General features: G+C 40.6%; 1 protein-coding gene across 1 annotated transcript in view; it reads left to right on the top strand.

The window, feature by feature from the left end:
* The window catches only part of LOC136578042 (NACHT, LRR and PYD domains-containing protein 1a-like), a 123,716-nt gene that overhangs the window by 65,319 nt on the left and 39,539 nt on the right, over positions 1 to 18,858 (top strand). The window contains exons 9-10 of the mRNA XM_066577951.1: positions 9,297 to 9,550; positions 10,845 to 10,982. Coding sequence (XP_066434048.1) covers positions 9,297 to 9,550; positions 10,845 to 10,982 — 392 coding nt within the window. The remainder of the gene's footprint in view (positions 1 to 9,296; positions 9,551 to 10,844; positions 10,983 to 18,858) is intronic.

The following is an 18,858-nucleotide window of genomic DNA, read 5'->3' as shown; positions in this document are numbered from 1 at the left end:
CCCTCTTGGTTGGCCATGGGCAATTTTTCTGATGTACATTAGTACTGTTGATACAGCAATTTTTGTGGGCCCTCGCCTACAGTGTAATCAAATAAATTTTTAGCCCACCTGCATTACAGCTGACGTTACATCAGCTGTGTTGGGCACTGCAATGGGATATTTTTATGTACCGCCGGTGGCTTCCTGGCACCCACCCATGCTGTGGGTCCACAGGGAGTTGTAAATGCATCTGTGTCCACTTCTAAAGAACCCCAGTCTGACTGGGCATGCAGTGTGGGCCAAAGCCCACCTGCATTAAACATGACATTACTACCTCAGCTAGGATGGGCAATGCAATGGGTTATTTTTATGTACCGCCGGTGGGTTCCAGGGAGCCACCCATGCTGTGGGTCCACAGGGAGTTGTAAATGCATCTGTTTCCACTTCTAAAGAACCCCAGTCTGACTGGGGCATGCAGTGTGGGCCGAAGCCCACCTGCATTAAACATGACATTACTACCTCAGCTGTGATGGGCAATGCAATGGGATATTTTTATGTACCGCCGGTGGCTTCCTGGCACCCACCCATGCTGTGGGTCCACAGGGAGTTGTAAATGCATCTGTGTCCACTTCTAAAGAACCCCAGTCTGACTGGGCATGCAGTGTGGGCCGAAGACCACCTGCATTAAACATGACATTATTACCTCAGCTGTGATGGGCAATGCAATGGGACATATTAATGTACAGCCGGTGGGTTCCATGGAGCCAACCATGCTGTGGGTGCACACGGAATTCCCATTGCGGAGTTGTACCTGCCTGTGACTATTTATAAAAAAACGCGGTCTGACTGGGGCATGCAGACACCTTGACAGAATGAATAGTGTTGTGTGGCACATAGGTTCCCCATTGCTATGCCCACGTGTGCAGCTCCAGATGGAGGTGGCACAGGATTGGATTTCTCATTGCTTCTGTACAGCATTGTGGACTATCGCCCCGCCCCTTTTAAAGAGGGTCGCTGCATTGCCGTGCCAACCCTCTGCAGTGTGTGCCTGCGGTTCCTCTGGCAGATGCACTTATAAATAGACATGAGTGTGGCGTGGCATGAGGGCAGCTGAAGGCTGCGCAGGGACAATTTGGTGTGCGCTGTGGACACTGGGTCGTGCAGGGGGGGTTGGGCAGCATGTAACCCAGGAGAAGTGGCAGCGGAGTGTCATGCAGGCAGTGATTGTGCTTTGTTGGAGGTAGTGTGGTGCTTAGCTAAGGTATGCATTGCTAATGAGGGTTTTTCAGAAGTAAAAATTGTTGGGTGGGGGGGGCCCACTCTTGCCGCTATTGTGGCTTAATAGTGGGAGATGGGAACTTGAGATGCAGCCCAACATGTAGCCCCTCGCCTGCCCTATCCGTTGCTGTGTCGTTCCCATCACTTTCTTGATTTGCCCCGATTTTCACAAATGAAAACCTTAGCGAGCATCGGCGATATACAAAAGTGCTCGGGTCGCCCATTGACTTCAATGGGGTTCGTTAATCGAAACGAACCCTCGAGCATCGCGAGAAGTTCGTCTCGAGTAACGAGCACCCGAGCATTTTGGTGCTCGCTCATCTCTAGTCTTTATGAATACACGAGTCCTTGTCAGAATATCTGAGTTCGGGAAACAAGATCTTTTCTCCTCCCTCTGTGCTTAGAGCCAAAGGTATAATATTTAGGCTCTGGAAGCATAATATCTTTTTGTTATTTCAGACACTGCATGGCCGTGTAGCCTCACATCTCAGTTAATTATTTATCATTTAGTTTTGAGTGCTTGAATATAAATATTAATAAAGTTGTATTTTAGTGAAAAATATTTTTTCCTTTTGTTTTGGTTCAACTCTGAGACTGTGTCTAATAATTGGTATTGGACTTCAGGCCTTGTGTGATAGATTAATGTTTTGAAGTGGGCTATGCGACAATCCTTCTGTAAGCACCGCAACATAAAGATTCTCATATGCCTCAAACTCCCTAACGGTAATTGTCCACATTCCTCGGGTTCAGGCCTAAGAGTGTCCTCTGGCTGTTTTTTGTGAACCATATAGAATAGCTGGGGTTAGTGATGAATGGAAAGAATGTTCTGTATCCCCCTCCCCTTCCACTGGACTTGTTTTTTATCGACTTCCTTTTTTTCCTCTTGCTCTTGCTGCTCTATACTTTCCCCATGGGTGGAGAAATGTGTTGGAGAAGATGCCCCCTTTCTTGCCCAAAGCCACCCTCCCTGCAGAGTTTAGTAATGGCGGACAGACCAGATAGTTTGTAGATTGGTATCCCTTCCTCCTCCTGTGACAGCAGCATGTCATTGTCCCTGAGGCCCTGTATCATCTGTTCCAGCCGCTCCACGGGCATCAAGTGACCGAACTTTATACAGCGTCTGTTAATGGCATACACCATTTGATACTCTGTGGTTGCTTTCTGCCGCTGGCTTACCCTGCAACACATGTGTTAGCGCTATTTGCTACACTATGTGGGTTCCATATTAGATACACTATGTGGCTGCCATATTAGATATGTTTAGTGTACGAGCCTGGAGTTCCCCAAATAAACACACATCATCATAGAGTGTACTCCACATGGCATCTGCCTTATTTAGGCAGGAGAACAAACTTATATGGGCATTCAAACACAGAAAGGTGTTACTTTCAGGTATATTACAACTTTTTGTGTTCTGATAAGTCATGTGAACTCATTCACTGGGGAGGAGCTTCCCCTGATCATGCTCTATTCATTCTTGACTTGCTATATAGGAGAATTACTTCCTGTGTTTCTCTCCAGTCATTTCCTGTCCTTTAACAAAAAGACATTCCTTTTGCCCTCTGGCTTTAACTAACTTGAGCCTTGGTGTCTTTTTCTGACAAACAAAAGTAGTATGACCTGCTTTTGGAAGCAATACACTGCTCCTTCAATTCTTGTGGGGAATGTTCCCTTCCACCAGAGGTTCAGATTAGAGACACAAGTGACATCCCCATCTTAAAATCTTTACAGGTGACAACAGGAAATACACATAAAATGGCAACCATCTCAGTCAGCTCCCACACATGCAACATGAAATTTCACCATGTAAGCACATCACAGATTAAATGGTTAGATGATAGCCCTGACTATTGCTGCACCTCCGCCAGGCAAGAGGTGGCCGAGTGTGAACGCCAAAAGTGCAAGCACAGTTTCCTGTCTTTTTCCAGCAGTGGATGTAAACCTGGGTATTTGCTTAATAAGACTTGTACTACCAGGTTCAGCAAATGGCCCAGTTAGGGCTGCCAGAAGGAAGGCTCAATTGTCACACACAACTTTACTTGGCTTCAGATTGTGTGGGGTTAACCACATGTCAGCTTAGGCCTGCAGAGCCATCAACAGCTCGTTGGCCATGTGGCTGCCCTCCCCTAGACATATTGGTTTTAGCACAGCATGTTGGCTTTTACCACATGCATCGCTGTATGGAGGCAAGGTTTTGACACATATTGATATCTGTGCTAATGTGGAGGGTTTTAAAGGTGGTATGAAGAGGTGCAGGAGGAGGGGGTAGATATGGATGAATGTCCCACAGTCTTGGTTGACCATGAAAGGCGGACCACCACTTTTGGCTTCATGCCCGACCTGCAGGACATTGACCCAGTATGCTGTTAAGGATATGTGTACAGATTGTGTACAACCTGCAATCGATATGTAAATAAGTGACACCTGCCACTGAAAGCATTCTGCAACACCAGTTCTCACTCACAGGGCGGTGCATCTAGTACCTTGGGTTAACACAGAGCATCACCTTGCGGAAGGCATTTGTGTCCACGAGCCTGAAGAGCAGCATCTCCATTGTAAGCAGCTGTGTAACGCTTCTGTCCAGGCTCTCTGCTTGTGGATGGTTGGCGTGGTATTTTTTAATCAGTGGTTGACAGTTATGTGTGTATGACTGCCAATCTTCCCTGTATGTACAATCACTGATGGCTCCACCCACTGGACTGTTCAGCACAGAGTGAGCAAAGATTACATGAATAAAATACAAGCTAAACTGTATCTTTCCCCATAAAACTATATATATATCAGTCTGCCTGACTCCTCTGGCTCTATAACATCATGCCGGCAGTATGGACAGCATGTTTGAGCTGATACATTTCCTTTAAGTTGTCTGTTGGTGTATGATCTTTCATACCCAATAGCAATATATCCTTAATGGAGTATCTGTGTTTAACCCCTTAGGGAAACAACCTAGTTTTGCATTGAGGATGCAACGATTTTCATCTCCACATTTCAAAAGCCAAAACTTTTTTACTTTCTTGTCAACATGGCCATATAGGGGCTTGTTTTTTGCATGGCAAACTGGACATGGATACATTTTTTCTGAGGGGTCGGTACAATTACGATGATCTCAAAAACATAATTTTTTTTCAAGTTTTTCCACTTTTGCACAATAAAAACCCTTTTTTAACATTATTTTTACATTGTTACATTCAAAGTCCCATAAGTTTTTTTTTAATAATTTTCCATGGATGGAGCTCTGTTAGGGCTTGATTTTTGCGTGAAGAGCTGTAGGATTTATTGGTACTATTTTGGGGTACATACAGCTTTTTAAATCACTATTATTGCGGTTTTTGGGAGACAAATCAAGCAAAGTAAGCATTTTGCCTCCATTTTTAGAAGGAATTTTAACCCCTTAGTGACGATGCCTGTTTGCGCCTTAGTGATGGAGCCAATTTTTGGAAATCTGACATGTGTCACTTTAACATAGAATAACTCCGTAAAGGTTTTGCATATACAAGTGATTCTGACATTGTTTTTTCAACACATATTGTACTTCATTTAGATGGTAAAAATATACTAATAGAATTTGTGTATATTTATTAAAAATTCCATAATTGGGAAAATTTGGGAAAAAATGTGTTTTTCTCACATTTTCAACTGCAATACCTTAAATATGTGCAAGTATACTGTACACAGTTTTGCTAAGCTATATATTTCCATCTGTTTATTTTTTTCTAGGCGCACATTTGAAAAACGTAGTGTTTGTTTTTTGGTTTTTTTTTACCAGTAAGGAGACGTACAAATTTAACATTGCTTATTAACATTTTGAGGAACACTTTATTTTCCTACACAAAGCCAAAATTGCAAAGGGTCGTAGGTGTCAGAATGATAGATACCCCCACAAATGACCCCATTTTAAAAACTACTCCCCCCCATGTATTCACTGAGGGCGGTCATGAGCATTTTGACCCCACAGTTTTTTTTTCAGGAATTAATGCAATTTAGAGGACAAAAAAAAACTACTCCCCCCCCCATTTTTTTTCTATAGTGCACATGAAAATGAGGATTTACACCCCACAATGGACACCCCTGTTTCTCACATGTTCAGAAACATTCTCATTGTGGCCCTAATATTATGCCTGTATGCAGAACGGGGCCCAAACTGAAAAGAACAGCGAGCCAGAAGAAGGAAAGAAAATCCATCTTTTGAACAATAAACGTTTTGTTTAAATGTGCCCATCTCTCATTTTTCTGCTGATTGACAGATTTCAGTTCAGTTTGAAATCCATCGTTCAGCAGAACAGCTGATAGGATGGACCGCACGCTGTGCTCTGCCTGGGGAGCGCTAAGAACAGCTGATTGCATTGCCTCAGCTGTTCTCAGCTGCTAGCCCTGCCGGCAGAACAAAGATAATTTATTCAGAGAACAGCGCGTAGTCCTCTGAATAAATTCAGCTCCCAGCAACTCACATGGTACTAATTGGTACTAATAGGCATTAGTACCAATTAGTAGATTATGGAAAATGATTGCTCAAAAGCCATCTTTTGAGCAATCATCTTTGTGTATAAATGGGCCTTTATACTTAAGTATGATTTATTGCTTGAATATTTGCATTGCAAATATCAATGCACAGAGTTGTTTGTCTGAAGTGACAATTCAAATCGACCAGATCAGACAAACCAAACTGTTTTTTAAAACAATGACAACACTGAGCTTCAAATATACATAAGGCCCCAGTTCAGTCTTAAGACAATGATGATAGATTTGCATGATTAATTAGACAATAGATCACAAGACTCTATAGACAATGGTGGTGGAATTACAAGACAATGGTGGCACTATGTGCTGACATTAACATGGTCTCCAGCAAGTCTATAAGAATCCGTTATACAATCCTTATCATTTATACATTGAACATTCATGGCTGTTCATATACAAGATAGAGGGCTAGTAATAGGCAATTGTATTTGCACCACAGGCTAACAGACCATATGTTACATGGGCATATAAGCATTATGCTGCTTCTCTTTTCTCCCCAAATCAGTTGAAACCCATCCAATTCAATTTAGCTAAAATTGGATCACCCAGCTGATCAAGATGAGCAACTTTACTCTGGATCAGTATAGGATACATAATGTATGTATACAGTGACTCCACCAGCAGAAAAGTGAGTGCAGCTCTGGAGTATAATACAGCTGAGGATCAGTGGAGGTGTAGTGACCAAGAGTTAGGGTCCCCCAGTACTTGTGAATCTGTATGTTTTATGTGTGTCACTCTTAGGAGTGTTGAATATTGCAGGATTGTCTGTGCTGACACCAATGGGCTGCGTAGGTGCTCTGAAGTGACTCCCTGTCATCTGAGACAGAGCCACAACAGCCTCTTTTTGGCGTTATTGTGATTTGATTTTATTAGTAAATCGTGACGCCAGTACTACATTAGCAAAAGAATGTTTAATGTGACGCAATTAAGAAATCACAAGAACCGGGGTTTAAAATGTAATAACTTTCTTTGTGTTGTTGTTAGTAGTGATCATATATCAGTGGACACATACAAGCCTTTCAGTAATAGTGGTTATTCTCTTTACATGTTGGGAGTATCATTAACAGGAATAATGTACATGGGATTCTTCAGGTTACAGATAGAGATAATACGGGGGGTAACATATGACAGTGCTATTAGTTTTCCTTGGGTCGGATTAATGGCTCTTCAGTGGTGTGAACTGTGAGCCAGTTCGTTTTGGCCCAGGTTGTGAGGGTATTCCGTAGCTCTGGTGTCCACAATTATAGCTCTGCTCTGTATTTCGGGGCCCTCTCCTCCCGGTAAAATGAATATTTCTGTGTTTTACCTCTCATGTCTCAGCCACCTCGCAGGGATTCTCCTGTGACAGGCTGCAGCCTACCTCTGGATGCAACAACTATTCCGGTAGCTTCAGGCAGCTCCCTGACTACAATGCTGACAGGGATCTTTTTTCTCCTGGTAATCCTAACTCATTTTCTATACCCTCTCTCTCTCTGATGGACCCCTGAAAATTTTTACTCTCTAACTCTCTCACTTGTCTGACTAACTCCTCTCAAGTACTCACATGGTCACTCTGACTAACTATATGGTTCACTAGTTTAACAGCCGACTTACTGACAAACTCTCTGCGCACTTACTGTTCTGATCTGACTGAAATCTCACTGACTAACGATCTCACTATTACTACGACACGACTCCCCTCTCCTACCTCTCTTTCTTCACTCCCCAGACCTACACAATCAACAACTTCCCAACCATCACTCCACTGGCTTGCAGCCAATCAGTTCAATCTGCGGGCAACCAATCAAAATTAACTGTCCACCTGGCATATTATTAATAGCTCTGTCATAGGGCAAATTAAGTAGTGGTTAACCCTTGCTGATTATACATAAACTGAGTATCTCCATTTAAAAGCAAGGCACCTTTGTAGGACCCATTTGGGCCATAACAGAAGTGTATCAGTTTGGTCTAGTTGCGTGTGTTGTCTGTCCTGGCTTCTGTTTGCACATGCTGAGGTGTTTTGGGTGTTGGGGGGAGGAGTTTGGAGGGAGAGTGGAGAGGAGTTGGGAGCAAGATGTGAAAGAAGGAAGTTGGAAGAATAGAGATGGAGGAGAGATGAGCTGCTGCTCCTGCCAGAGCTGAGCCAGGATGATGTCTCTTTCCATAGGAGGTCTGTCCCCTACGGGGATTGGAGTGCAGGACATGCAGGGAAAGAGTTGTTGTGAGAATACAAGAACCGCACACTCCCCCACAACTCAAAGAAACCAGTAATGAACTAACTACAGCTAGCCACAGATATGAATATGTTTGAAAGGCCATGAAGTTGAAGAGTGTTTGTCCCAATGAAGGTATCCATCAGATAACAGCGACTGAGGATGTATGTGACTGGGGAAAGAAACTGTACGTTATTCAAAAAAGCTAAAAAATGTAAACCCCAGAAGTTATTCTGAGACACGGAGTGTTGCATTATTTTGTATTGGGGAAGAAATCAAAGGTTATAGTGAGTAAAAGGAAAATCGTGCGTCCCCAGTTTTGTTGGAAAAGCACTTTGTGTGTGGACTACTCTTTATTCAGGGTGGGTGATTCACCACTTATCCCGGGACACTCCCAGTCAATAGAAAAGGGATCTGCAGCAATCAGATAACAGCATAAGCTGTGGGAGAGAAAAGGATAACTGTTTTGTGCCCGCCAACCAAGATGCCAGACTCCAGGCATCAACAGAAAAAATGTAGTCAATACAAGGAGGGAAGGCAGCACATGGGAATGAATCTTCTTACCAGATGTTATTCATCAAAAGAATCTTTAATCGTAGCCCACAATAGAAAAAACGCAATGTTTCGACCAATGTTGCTATGGTCTTTATCAAGCATATACCATAAGCATCCATGATCCAATTAAATAGTGACAATATCCAATCACCACATTAGTGCACACCCACAAACTGGCGGGACACTGGCGTCACGATGACAATCAAGAACTACTTCAAGGTAACTAAGGTTACACAACTTTATCTCTCCTGCTGGTAATGAGGTCGGGTTACTCTTCAGCCATCTGGAGAGGAGACTGTAGAGCCACTGTGAACTACTGCTATATTGTACCCCGCTGTCTCCTTGGCTGAAGGCCTGGTACTCGGAAGCTGCACAGGGTAAGTAATGCAATCCAATTAGCCAGGTTATGCAAAGATCTAAGTCACATGTCATTACCCACACTATTTGTGACAGATGCCCACGATATTAGGAAACACTGAGGTTACATTTCCGTAATCCAGCCTAAAGTGCAGACCTACTGTAATCACCCACTCTGAACACTTCTTGCTTTATACACGGTAAGCAGATCCTGTGTGCATCTTCTCCTGCACTGCCTTACAATGAAGAAATGCTCATTGCAAGGTGAAGTCTGTGAACAGGCAGCACACAACAAGGAGCACACAGGCTGCAGCCCAGGGGACTAGGAAGATTTCTGGCTATATCTGAAAGATGAAGCTATTAATGAGCATCTAGCTGAATACTTGTATAATATTTTACTTCATTTCTTTCTTACAGGTTTAAAAGACCAATCAATGATTACATTTGACTTCAAAGATTGGAAAACTGTCTTGAAAACCCCAACTAGTACTAAACCTTCTGTTGTACTGAAACATCCCAATTTTTCCTGTGTTACTGCTACTGTGGAACAAGATAAATCAATTAATGGGAAGGTTATTTTATACTTCCGGGTAGTCTGTCCAGAGAAGGAAGATCATATGGAGTACAGAATTCACCTCTACCTGCTTTATCCTGACATACCCCATTTGAAGGTAAAACTGGAGTAATCATTGTATAATGCAGAATATGGTGAAAAACCACCCAATACAGGGAGGTGAAAAGCAGGGGACCCCTTAGAGCGCCCTCAGTGGTAGCCCAAAGCCAAATCAATCAGTGACTCAGGGTGCCTCCACCTGATGTGTGACTGTGCCCACTTTTTAAAGTGTTTCTGGGATGGTATTGCCATTAGAAGTGACCTAATTCTAGGTCTAGAATGATCATTGATACCTTACTGATGTGGGGTGTGAATGTTAGACCCCAGTTGTTGTTATTGAGGGTCTTTGTGAAATACTTGGCTTCAGTAATATTCCCTTGCCATGTTGTCTACACTATATAGATAAAAGTCTTTGGACACTGAAGAAAATCAGCAAATATGCAAATACTGGGTTTGCCGCATGGCATGCTGGGAAGAGCATGGGTAAAATAAAAAGCTGCTCATTTTATAATAACGATTCATTCATCCGTTCAAGCACTTGTGGGACGGACTGGAGCGACCAGTATGACCCCACCACCCACACCCATCCTCACAACAATCTCTTCTCACAGCCTTGTACGAGGAATGGCGGCTATTCCTGCCCAGACTTGCAGAGAACTTGTGAAAAGTATGTAATACAAGCAAAAGAAGGGCCGACACGTTACTAAATAGAAGAATAAAGCACTTTATCTGAAAAACATGCAGTGTCGAAATACTTTTGTCCGTATAGTGTATATACCTCCACTAGTAAATCACTCTCAGCCAAAGACACCAGTTGATGAGATAAAGGAACATTTTTCTACAAATTATAACGACAGAATTTAGTGACGTCTACAAAAATGTTGATTTTTTTAAGCACAGACATCGATTACTCGGGTGACTACAAGGATGCACAACATTTCCTCTTAACCCTTTCCAATCCACTGTCTGATGTCTGAAGACATTCTGATTGAAGGCTGTAGAGCTCCGATATCGGAAGACATCCGTCTGGGTATTCTTACTGTATAATACTGTCCGCTCTGTTGTCGGGGGCCTCTCCAGCATGTCCCATACCGCAGTACTGGCTCTAGCCAGCAGATGATGCCATTGTGAAATGGCAGAAAGAGAAACCCCCCTAGGAAACCCTGAATCCAAAACTGGATTGCAAAGGGTTAATCTTAGAGAAAACCCCATAGCCCCTCTGTAACTGGTACCTGCCTATTATCCATACTGTATTGGGTCATGTTCATAGGGGGATGAAGGTTGCACATAATCCATCTACAATGTACATTTCTGTATCTATCGCTTGTCATAGCTTTCTTTTTTCTCCCCAGGACCTTGATGACCTGAAGAGAGATCATGGGTTTAATAGGATTGATAAACCATCCCAAACCACCGGCAGTGTGTACACTGAAACAAACTACATGATCTGTCTAATTGGTGGAAAGCGGAATCGATCTATATGGCCAAAGGTAACAGTTAATGTTTGAAATTTTACTGAATACACATCGCCATACAATGACATTAAAGTCTGTGACATGACTAGTTCTGCCCATATAGCCCTGTCTCTTCTGTGAGTTCACTAGTATTGCCCTGATACCCTCGCCTTATCCCTGCACTCTTTAATATCATAAGTAAGCCTCAGATATTCCCACATTCTTAGTGTAAAGTTACCCACACACCCCACAGCCTTGCCCTGTTAGGGTACTTTTACATGGGATAACTGTTGGCCGCTTAAACACCCGACAGCCATCTCAATGCACTCCTTGGCTGTCACTTAGGAGCAACAGGCATTCCGGGAATGAAGGTGGAGCAGCTGGGGATCTCTTCAGGCAGTCTGCCTCCATTCAGAGTAATCAGCAGTAGTTCATAGATGAAAGCTGCTTATCTTCGCTCAGACAGAACAATGGACTTGTCATTCTTCCTGTCATATTGTTATAATGATATGATTACATAGGGAGAGATGAAACTACTCACCTATGGCCTCCGCGATGTCTCTCGACGATTTGGTACTGCAAGTAACAAGATAACAGCCATCATGTAATAGTAAAAAAAAAGTTAAAGTTTTAGCTCCCCTCAAGAATCGGATCCGTGAGGGGAGATGAAATTACTTACCTAAGTAATCTTTATCCACAGACATTTCCACGGCTTCTGCGCATATGTTTGTTGACAAAATGGTGAACGCAAGCACAGAAGCTGGGGAGGGCCCTAGAAATTTAAAACCTCCTCACTCCTGGCTACCAAAGGTAGCCGAGAGCCCAAAGCAGTGACTAGGGGCCGTGGTCAGTGGTCCCCTGTCAAATGATCGCCGTTATCCAATGGATAATGGTGATCACATAAAAGTTTTTAAAAAAAATTAAATTTCACCTCCCCTCATGGATTGGATCCATGAGGGGAGATAAATCTTCTTACTGGAGGCCACCGCATTTGTCCCCCAACGTAATCATCCTCCACGGACCTTCCCCAACTTTTGTAAATGTGCCCACTGGCAAAATGGCAGACGCATGTGCAAAAGCCAGGGAGGGCCTTGAAAATTGTAAATCTCCTTCCTCCTGGCTAAAGTAGCCAGGAGCCTGGGGCAGTGAGCAGGGGCCTCACTAAGCGGACCCTGGTCACATGATCACCATTATCCAATGTAATGAAATGGCAGCGATCTACCTTAGGCCAGTCTCACACGATCGGATAGGAATTGTGGATTCTGCAAACGTTCGATCCACAGTAATACGCGGATCATATTAACATAGTATGTTATGCTAAAAGGAGACAATGTCCATCTAGTTCAGCCTGTTTCCACCCCCCTGCCCTCCTTCTTGATCCAGAGGAAGACAATAAAAAACAAAAAGTCCCACCTTATCTTCATGTGCTGCAAGCCTCAGTTCCGCAAGCAAGTATACTCACAAGCTGTTGCCATCCGGCTACTTCTGGCTCTGAATAAACGCAAAACAATCCAATTGCAGGAATACAGCTTATTGTGGAAAAACTTGCTTTTTATTTTCTTTTTGGTGCTTGAATGATACAGAGAACGCGTTTCGGTTATGAAACCTTGTTCACCTCTGACTAACAAAGCCATTATGCAAACCTTAAAAAGGTTTAGTGAAAATAAGTGAATTAAAAACACATGTGCAATTAACCCATGGCAGTCTATTATTTCAATTACCAAAACCTGTCCATCCTGCAGGAACTTGTCTTGGATGTTATATATATGCATAATATATTAAATGATATATAGAAACGAACATTCATGTATTATATGCTCCACTCAATAACATAAAATGTGAAATCTATACATCATCATTGCAGAAGCAAAAATAAAAATAAAAATAAGAATAAGAATAAGAATAAACCTTCTGACAGCAACATAGAAATAAAACACAAATTATTGGTATATAGTAATGCAGGCAGCAACACATTATAATTAATGACAGTACATCATACATTACTGATAAAGTGGAATTATGTTGGAATTAATATCCATTTTTTGATGAACAATATTTACTGCAACTAATAAATGTATAAAAGGTCTGTTTTATAATTCATTCCTTTCGGGAATCTTGTGTTTAAGTTTAATATCCAAAACGCTTCCCTTTTAAACACTTTATCCGGGTTAATTGTTCCTTTCTTTTTGTTTATGACTTTTTCAATACCACAGAATGAGAAACTATTTAAATTTCCTTTGTGTTTCTCACAGAAGTGTTTTACCGCACCTGAACTATTCACATTATCCTTTTTAATGTCACGGATATGTTCGTTGATTCGCGTCTTCAACTTTCGTGTAGTGCAACCTATGTAGTTCAAATGTAACTACATTACTGTACAGTAACTACAGTAATGAATTAAAGGAGTTTATTTTGTTATCCACGGAATTTTTATTAACACATAATTTTTTCTCCTTTGATCAACAATTTTTCTTACAAATTTCCGGAGCCCCGATGGGGTCTAAATTTTCTCCGGTTATAGCCAACCTCTTTATGAGTTGGTGGGAGGATTCTTTTATATTTAATCATAATAATCCTTTTGCTGGCCGCATGGTGTGGTATGCGAGATACATTGATGATATAATAATTATTTGGAACAAAGGTCCGGAACAAAATAGTGTACATGAACAAATTGGTCAGTTTGAAAATTATATCAATAATAATTCTGTGAATTTACAGTTCACCGTAACACATAGCAATATTGAAGTACCATTTCTAGATTTAACCCTAAGAGGTAATTGTATCAAAGGAATAGAGACCAAATTATACAGAAAAACGACAGCAGGTAACACCATACTACATGCTAATAGTGGGCATCCCAAACACACTATTAAAGCTATCCCCGTAGGGGAACTAATACGGGCAAAAAGATCCTGTTCAGACAATGCTTTTTTTGATGCAGCTAAAAAGGATATCAAAAATAGGCTGCATCAAAGAGGTTATAAACAGACATCATTAGATGAGGCATGTACCAAAATAGAAACAATTAATAGGGAAGAATTACTTAAGGATAAATGTACAAAGAAAAAAGGGAATATTAACAAGGGAATGGTTTTCTCGACGGCATATAGCAGAAATTTTTATGAAATTAAAAAAATATTTTTCACATTTTTGCCTGTTTTAAGACAGGATGACACTGTTGATAAGATATTAAAGGAAGGAATTAAATGTGTTGCAAAAAGAAGTAAAAACTTGGGAGATCTAATAGCACCTAGTACCTTTTCTTCCAAAAAGGAAAAACCGCAATGGATGAAATTTCAGGGTTTTTTCCGCTGCGGTAATCCTAGATGTACTGTCTGTCACTTAGTGGATAAGAGAAAAACCTTTTCTGACAGCGATGGCAATAGAGAGTATAAAATTTACAATTTTATTAACTGCAACACTATTAATGTAGTTTATATGATTCATTGCAGAGAGTGTAATTTGAACTACATAGGTTGCACTACACGGAAGTTGAAGACGCGAATCAACGAACATATCCGTGACATTAAAAAGGATAATGTGAATAGTTCAGGTGCGGTAAAACACTTTTGTGAGAAACACAAAGGAAATTTAAATAGTTTCTCATTCTGTGGTATTGAAAAAGTCATAAACAAAAAGAAAGGAACAATTAACCCGGATAAAGTGTTTAAAAGGGAAGCGTTTTGGATATTAAACTTAAACACAAGATTCCCGAAAGGAATGAATTATAAAACAGACCTTTTATACATTTATTAGTTGCAGTAAATATTGTTCATCAAAAAATGGATATTAATTCCAACATAATTCCACTTTATCAGTAATGTATGATGTACTGTCATTAATTATAATGTGTTGCTGCCTGCATTACTATATACCAATAATTTGTGTTTTATTTCTATGTTGCTGTCAGAAGGTTTATTCTTATTCTTATTTTATTTTTATTTTTGCTTCTGCAATGATGATGTATAGATTTCACATTTTATGTTATTGAGTGGAGCATATAATACATGAATGTTCGTTTCTATATAACATTTAATATATTATGCATATATATAACATCCAAGACAAGTTCCTGCAGGATGGACAGGTTTTGGTAATTGAAATAATAGACTGCCATGGGTTAATTGCACATGTGTTTTTAATTCACTTATTTTCACTAAACCTTTTTAAGGTTTGCATAATGGCTTTGTTAGTCAGAGGTGAACAAGGTTTCATAACCGAAACGCGTTCTCTGTATCATTCAAGCACCAAAAAGAAAATAAAAAGCAAGTTTTTCCACAATAAGCTGTATTCCTGCAATTGGATTGTTTTGCGTTTATGAAGACAATAAAACCCAATGAGGCAGAAGCCAATTTAGCCAATTTTGGGGAAAAAATTTCCTTCCCGACTCCATAATGGCAATCAGAATATTTCAACATCTGAAAATTCCTGCATGACTCCAAGACCAGGATCAACAACCCTGCTGGTTATTTAATTTCTATTTTCTGTAATATCATAGTGCTCTAGAAAGACATCTAGTCCCCCCATAAATTCCTCTACCAATTTTGCCATTACCACATCCTCAGGCAGAGAGTTCTACAGTCTCACTGCTTTTACAGTAAAGAACCCTCTTCTGTGTTTGTGATGAAACCTGCTTTCTTCTAGACATAGGGGATGCTCTCTTGTTACCATCGCAGTCCTGGGTATAAACAGATCATGGCAGAGATCCTTGATTGTCCCCTAATGTATTTACACGTAATTGTTTGATCACCCCTTAATCATCTTTTTTCCAGGCTGAATTATCCCAGTTTTGATAGTCTCTCTGGCTATTCCAGTCCTCCCATTCCATTTATGAATTTAGTTGCTCGTCTTTGAACCCCCTCAAGCACTGCAACATCTTTCCTGAGCACTGGTGTCCAGAACTGTACGCAGTATTCCATGTGAGGCCTGACAAGTGTCTTATATAGTGGGAGAATAATGTTTTCATCCCTCGCCCCCTATAACTCTTTTAATGCACCCCAAGATATTATTTGCCTTTGCTTTTGCAGTAGCTGATTGGCATTGATTGTTCCAGTTAAGTCTACAGTCAACTAGTACTCCCAGGTCTTTTTCCATATCACTTTTCCCTAGCTGTACCCGATTTGGTGTGTATTGCTGACATCTTTTTCTCCTGCCCATGTGCATAACCTGACATTTATCAATATTGAACTTCATTTGCCATTTTTCTACCCAAGCCCCCAGCTTATCTAGGCCCTTTTGTAGCCGCATATTGTCCTCCTTTTTATTAATGATCTTGTATAATTTTGTATCATCTGCAAATATTGATATTTTACTGTGCAGTCCTTCTATCAGGGCATTGATCAATATATTAAACAGGATGGGGCCTAATTCTGAACCCTGTAGTAACCCACTAGCAATGGTGGTCCAATCAGAGTATGAACCATTCTGCTCCACCTTCTGCTTTCTATCCCCGAGCCACCTTCTGCTTTCTATCCCCGAGCCAGTTCCTTACCCAGATACACACATTTTCACCCAGACCAAGCTATCTCATTTTGTATATCAACCTATTATGCTGCACAGTGTCAAATGCTTTAGAGAAAACCAGATACACACGATCAATAGACTCTCCCAGGTCCAGCCTAGAACTTACTTCATCGTAGAAGCTGATCAGATTGGTCTGACATGATCGCCCCCTCATGAACTCATGCTTATTCCGTTGTTCTCCTTGAGGTATTCTAGGATGCCATCTCTCAGAAACCCCTCAAATATTTTTCCAATTATTGAAGTGAGACTTACCAGCCTGTAGTTACCAGGCTCTCTTCTTGACCCCTTTTTGTATATTGGAACAACATTGGTAATACGACAATCCAGTGGTACAACCCCGGTCTCAATAGTGTCCCTAAATATAAGAAATATATAAAAGAGATCTATAAAAATATATAAAAAAGGGATTAGAACAGCGCTCCACTGGAATGAATGCGATGATAGGAATATAATTTAAACGGGACTTCCCCTTCCCCTTCTGATTTCAATTCAAGGTCCAAAAATACAACTGCGTCCTTACTTATTTTGTCTGTAAACTTAAAATTAAATTCATTCATATTAAGCTCTTTTATAAACGACGCCAACTCATCTACCTTGATTTGAGATCAGAAGGAAATAAGATAGCAACAAGAACGCACTTTAAATTTGTTGATACTAATAGCTACTTGAATTTTTTGTCACTACAAAAAGTGGAAAATGAACATACCATATGGCCAGCTACAAAGAGTCAAACAAAATTGTTCCAGAAGATCGGAATTTGAGAAATGGGCAGAAATCATAGACACTAGGTTTCGAAAAAAAATGGATATCCAAACACAATTCTTGAATCAGCATATAAAAAAGTACTTAATGAAGAAAGAGATGATGAAGAAACAGGAAAAAGGGTGGAAAGAAAACCAGATAGAAAGGGACAACAGAATACAGCATTTATTACAACGTACAGCTCTCAATATGGGCTAATCAAAGGTATATTGAGAAAAAAACTGGTCCATTCTCAAAGAAGATCCATATTTGGGGAAAAAGTTGTCTGAAAATCTAGTATGCATTGTGAGACAGTGACTGGCAAAGTTGTTGAGCGCAGATATGTTTCACCTAGGATGCTCTCTTATGTGGCTTTAGGGAGTACTTGGGCAGATACGTGTCACCGAGCAGCCTGGGCTCGGTGGAGGAAGCCAGCGTTTGTGTGTTAGTAACACTAAGTTACTGACACGTTGTAGTGTAAGATAGTGGCTCCAAGCCACATAGTCCAGGCCGGCTTTTCCTGGAGTGGTCAAAGTGAAGAGTGGGATGGGCACTCCCACGTGCCAGGTGAGGCTGGTATCAGGCCTTATAAAAGCTGGTGAAAACCTCTGCATGTCGGAGGACCAGACTGGCTGTGAGCAGCAAATGGAGTTGTGCAGTGAATAGTCAGGAACATCTCCTGTGTATAGTAAGTGCTCAGACGAACAGGTGTTGTTTTTCTGTTGGCCTGGAGTTAAGGCCTGTCTTGTTTTGTTTTGCTGAAATAAACCCAGGCAAAGCCTGGACTTTGAACTTTACCCTTCGCGTCACTGTCTCTGGCTGTGGATGCCCAGGCTGCTACCTTATCCTGACGTTAATCCCTCACAGCATATTTCGAAAAAGAAAACATTAAAAAACTTACTTGCCCCTTCATGCGCAAAAAAAGGAAAGAAAAATAAAATCAATATAGCTCCGATTTGGATAATAGAACACGGTGAAGTAGGGGCATTTAAATGTGGGCTAAAAAAGTGCAAGTGTTGCACTAATATAGTAAGCAAAATAAGAGAGATAAAAATAGATGAGAATGAACGTGTTATGATAAAACAAAGACTTACTTGTGAAACTAAGTTTGTAGTTTATTTGCTTGAATGTCCATGCGGCGAATGATATGTGGGGAGAACAAGCAATGCTTTACGAGTTAGAGTTTCAAAACATAGGAGCAATATTAAAAAAAGCTTCCTTCGACATAGCGTCTTTCATCATTTTTAAACCTATCATAATTGTGATTCCTCCCTTTTAAAAGTAACCCCCATGGAATGCATTTCTACTAAGTCAATACAGGAGTTACGGATTGAAGAGATGTATTGCATTTTTAAATTGAACACTCTAGAATCAAATGGATTGAACGAGATACTGGAGAAGCTGGAAATGTTTATAATGAGTATTTAATGCCCTTTTTAATTAGCAAGCGTTTTTTTAAAATGATTTTACGTATTGGTACTGAGAGATTTTAGATTACCAATAATTTATTGTCAAGAGGACTGTTGATTTTTTTATTTATATATATATATATATATATATATATATATATATATAAATTTTTTTAATAGTTTTTTATGTATATTTCTACCACCCCGATATGTATTTTATTCATATATATATATATATA

This window comes from Eleutherodactylus coqui, chromosome 8 (genome assembly GCF_035609145.1).
Source record: "Eleutherodactylus coqui strain aEleCoq1 chromosome 8, aEleCoq1.hap1, whole genome shotgun sequence".
Taxonomy (NCBI): domain Eukaryota; kingdom Metazoa; phylum Chordata; class Amphibia; order Anura; family Eleutherodactylidae; genus Eleutherodactylus; species Eleutherodactylus coqui.
The sequence above is the reverse complement of the archived record's forward strand: the minus strand, read 5'-3'. Positions and strand labels throughout refer to the sequence as shown.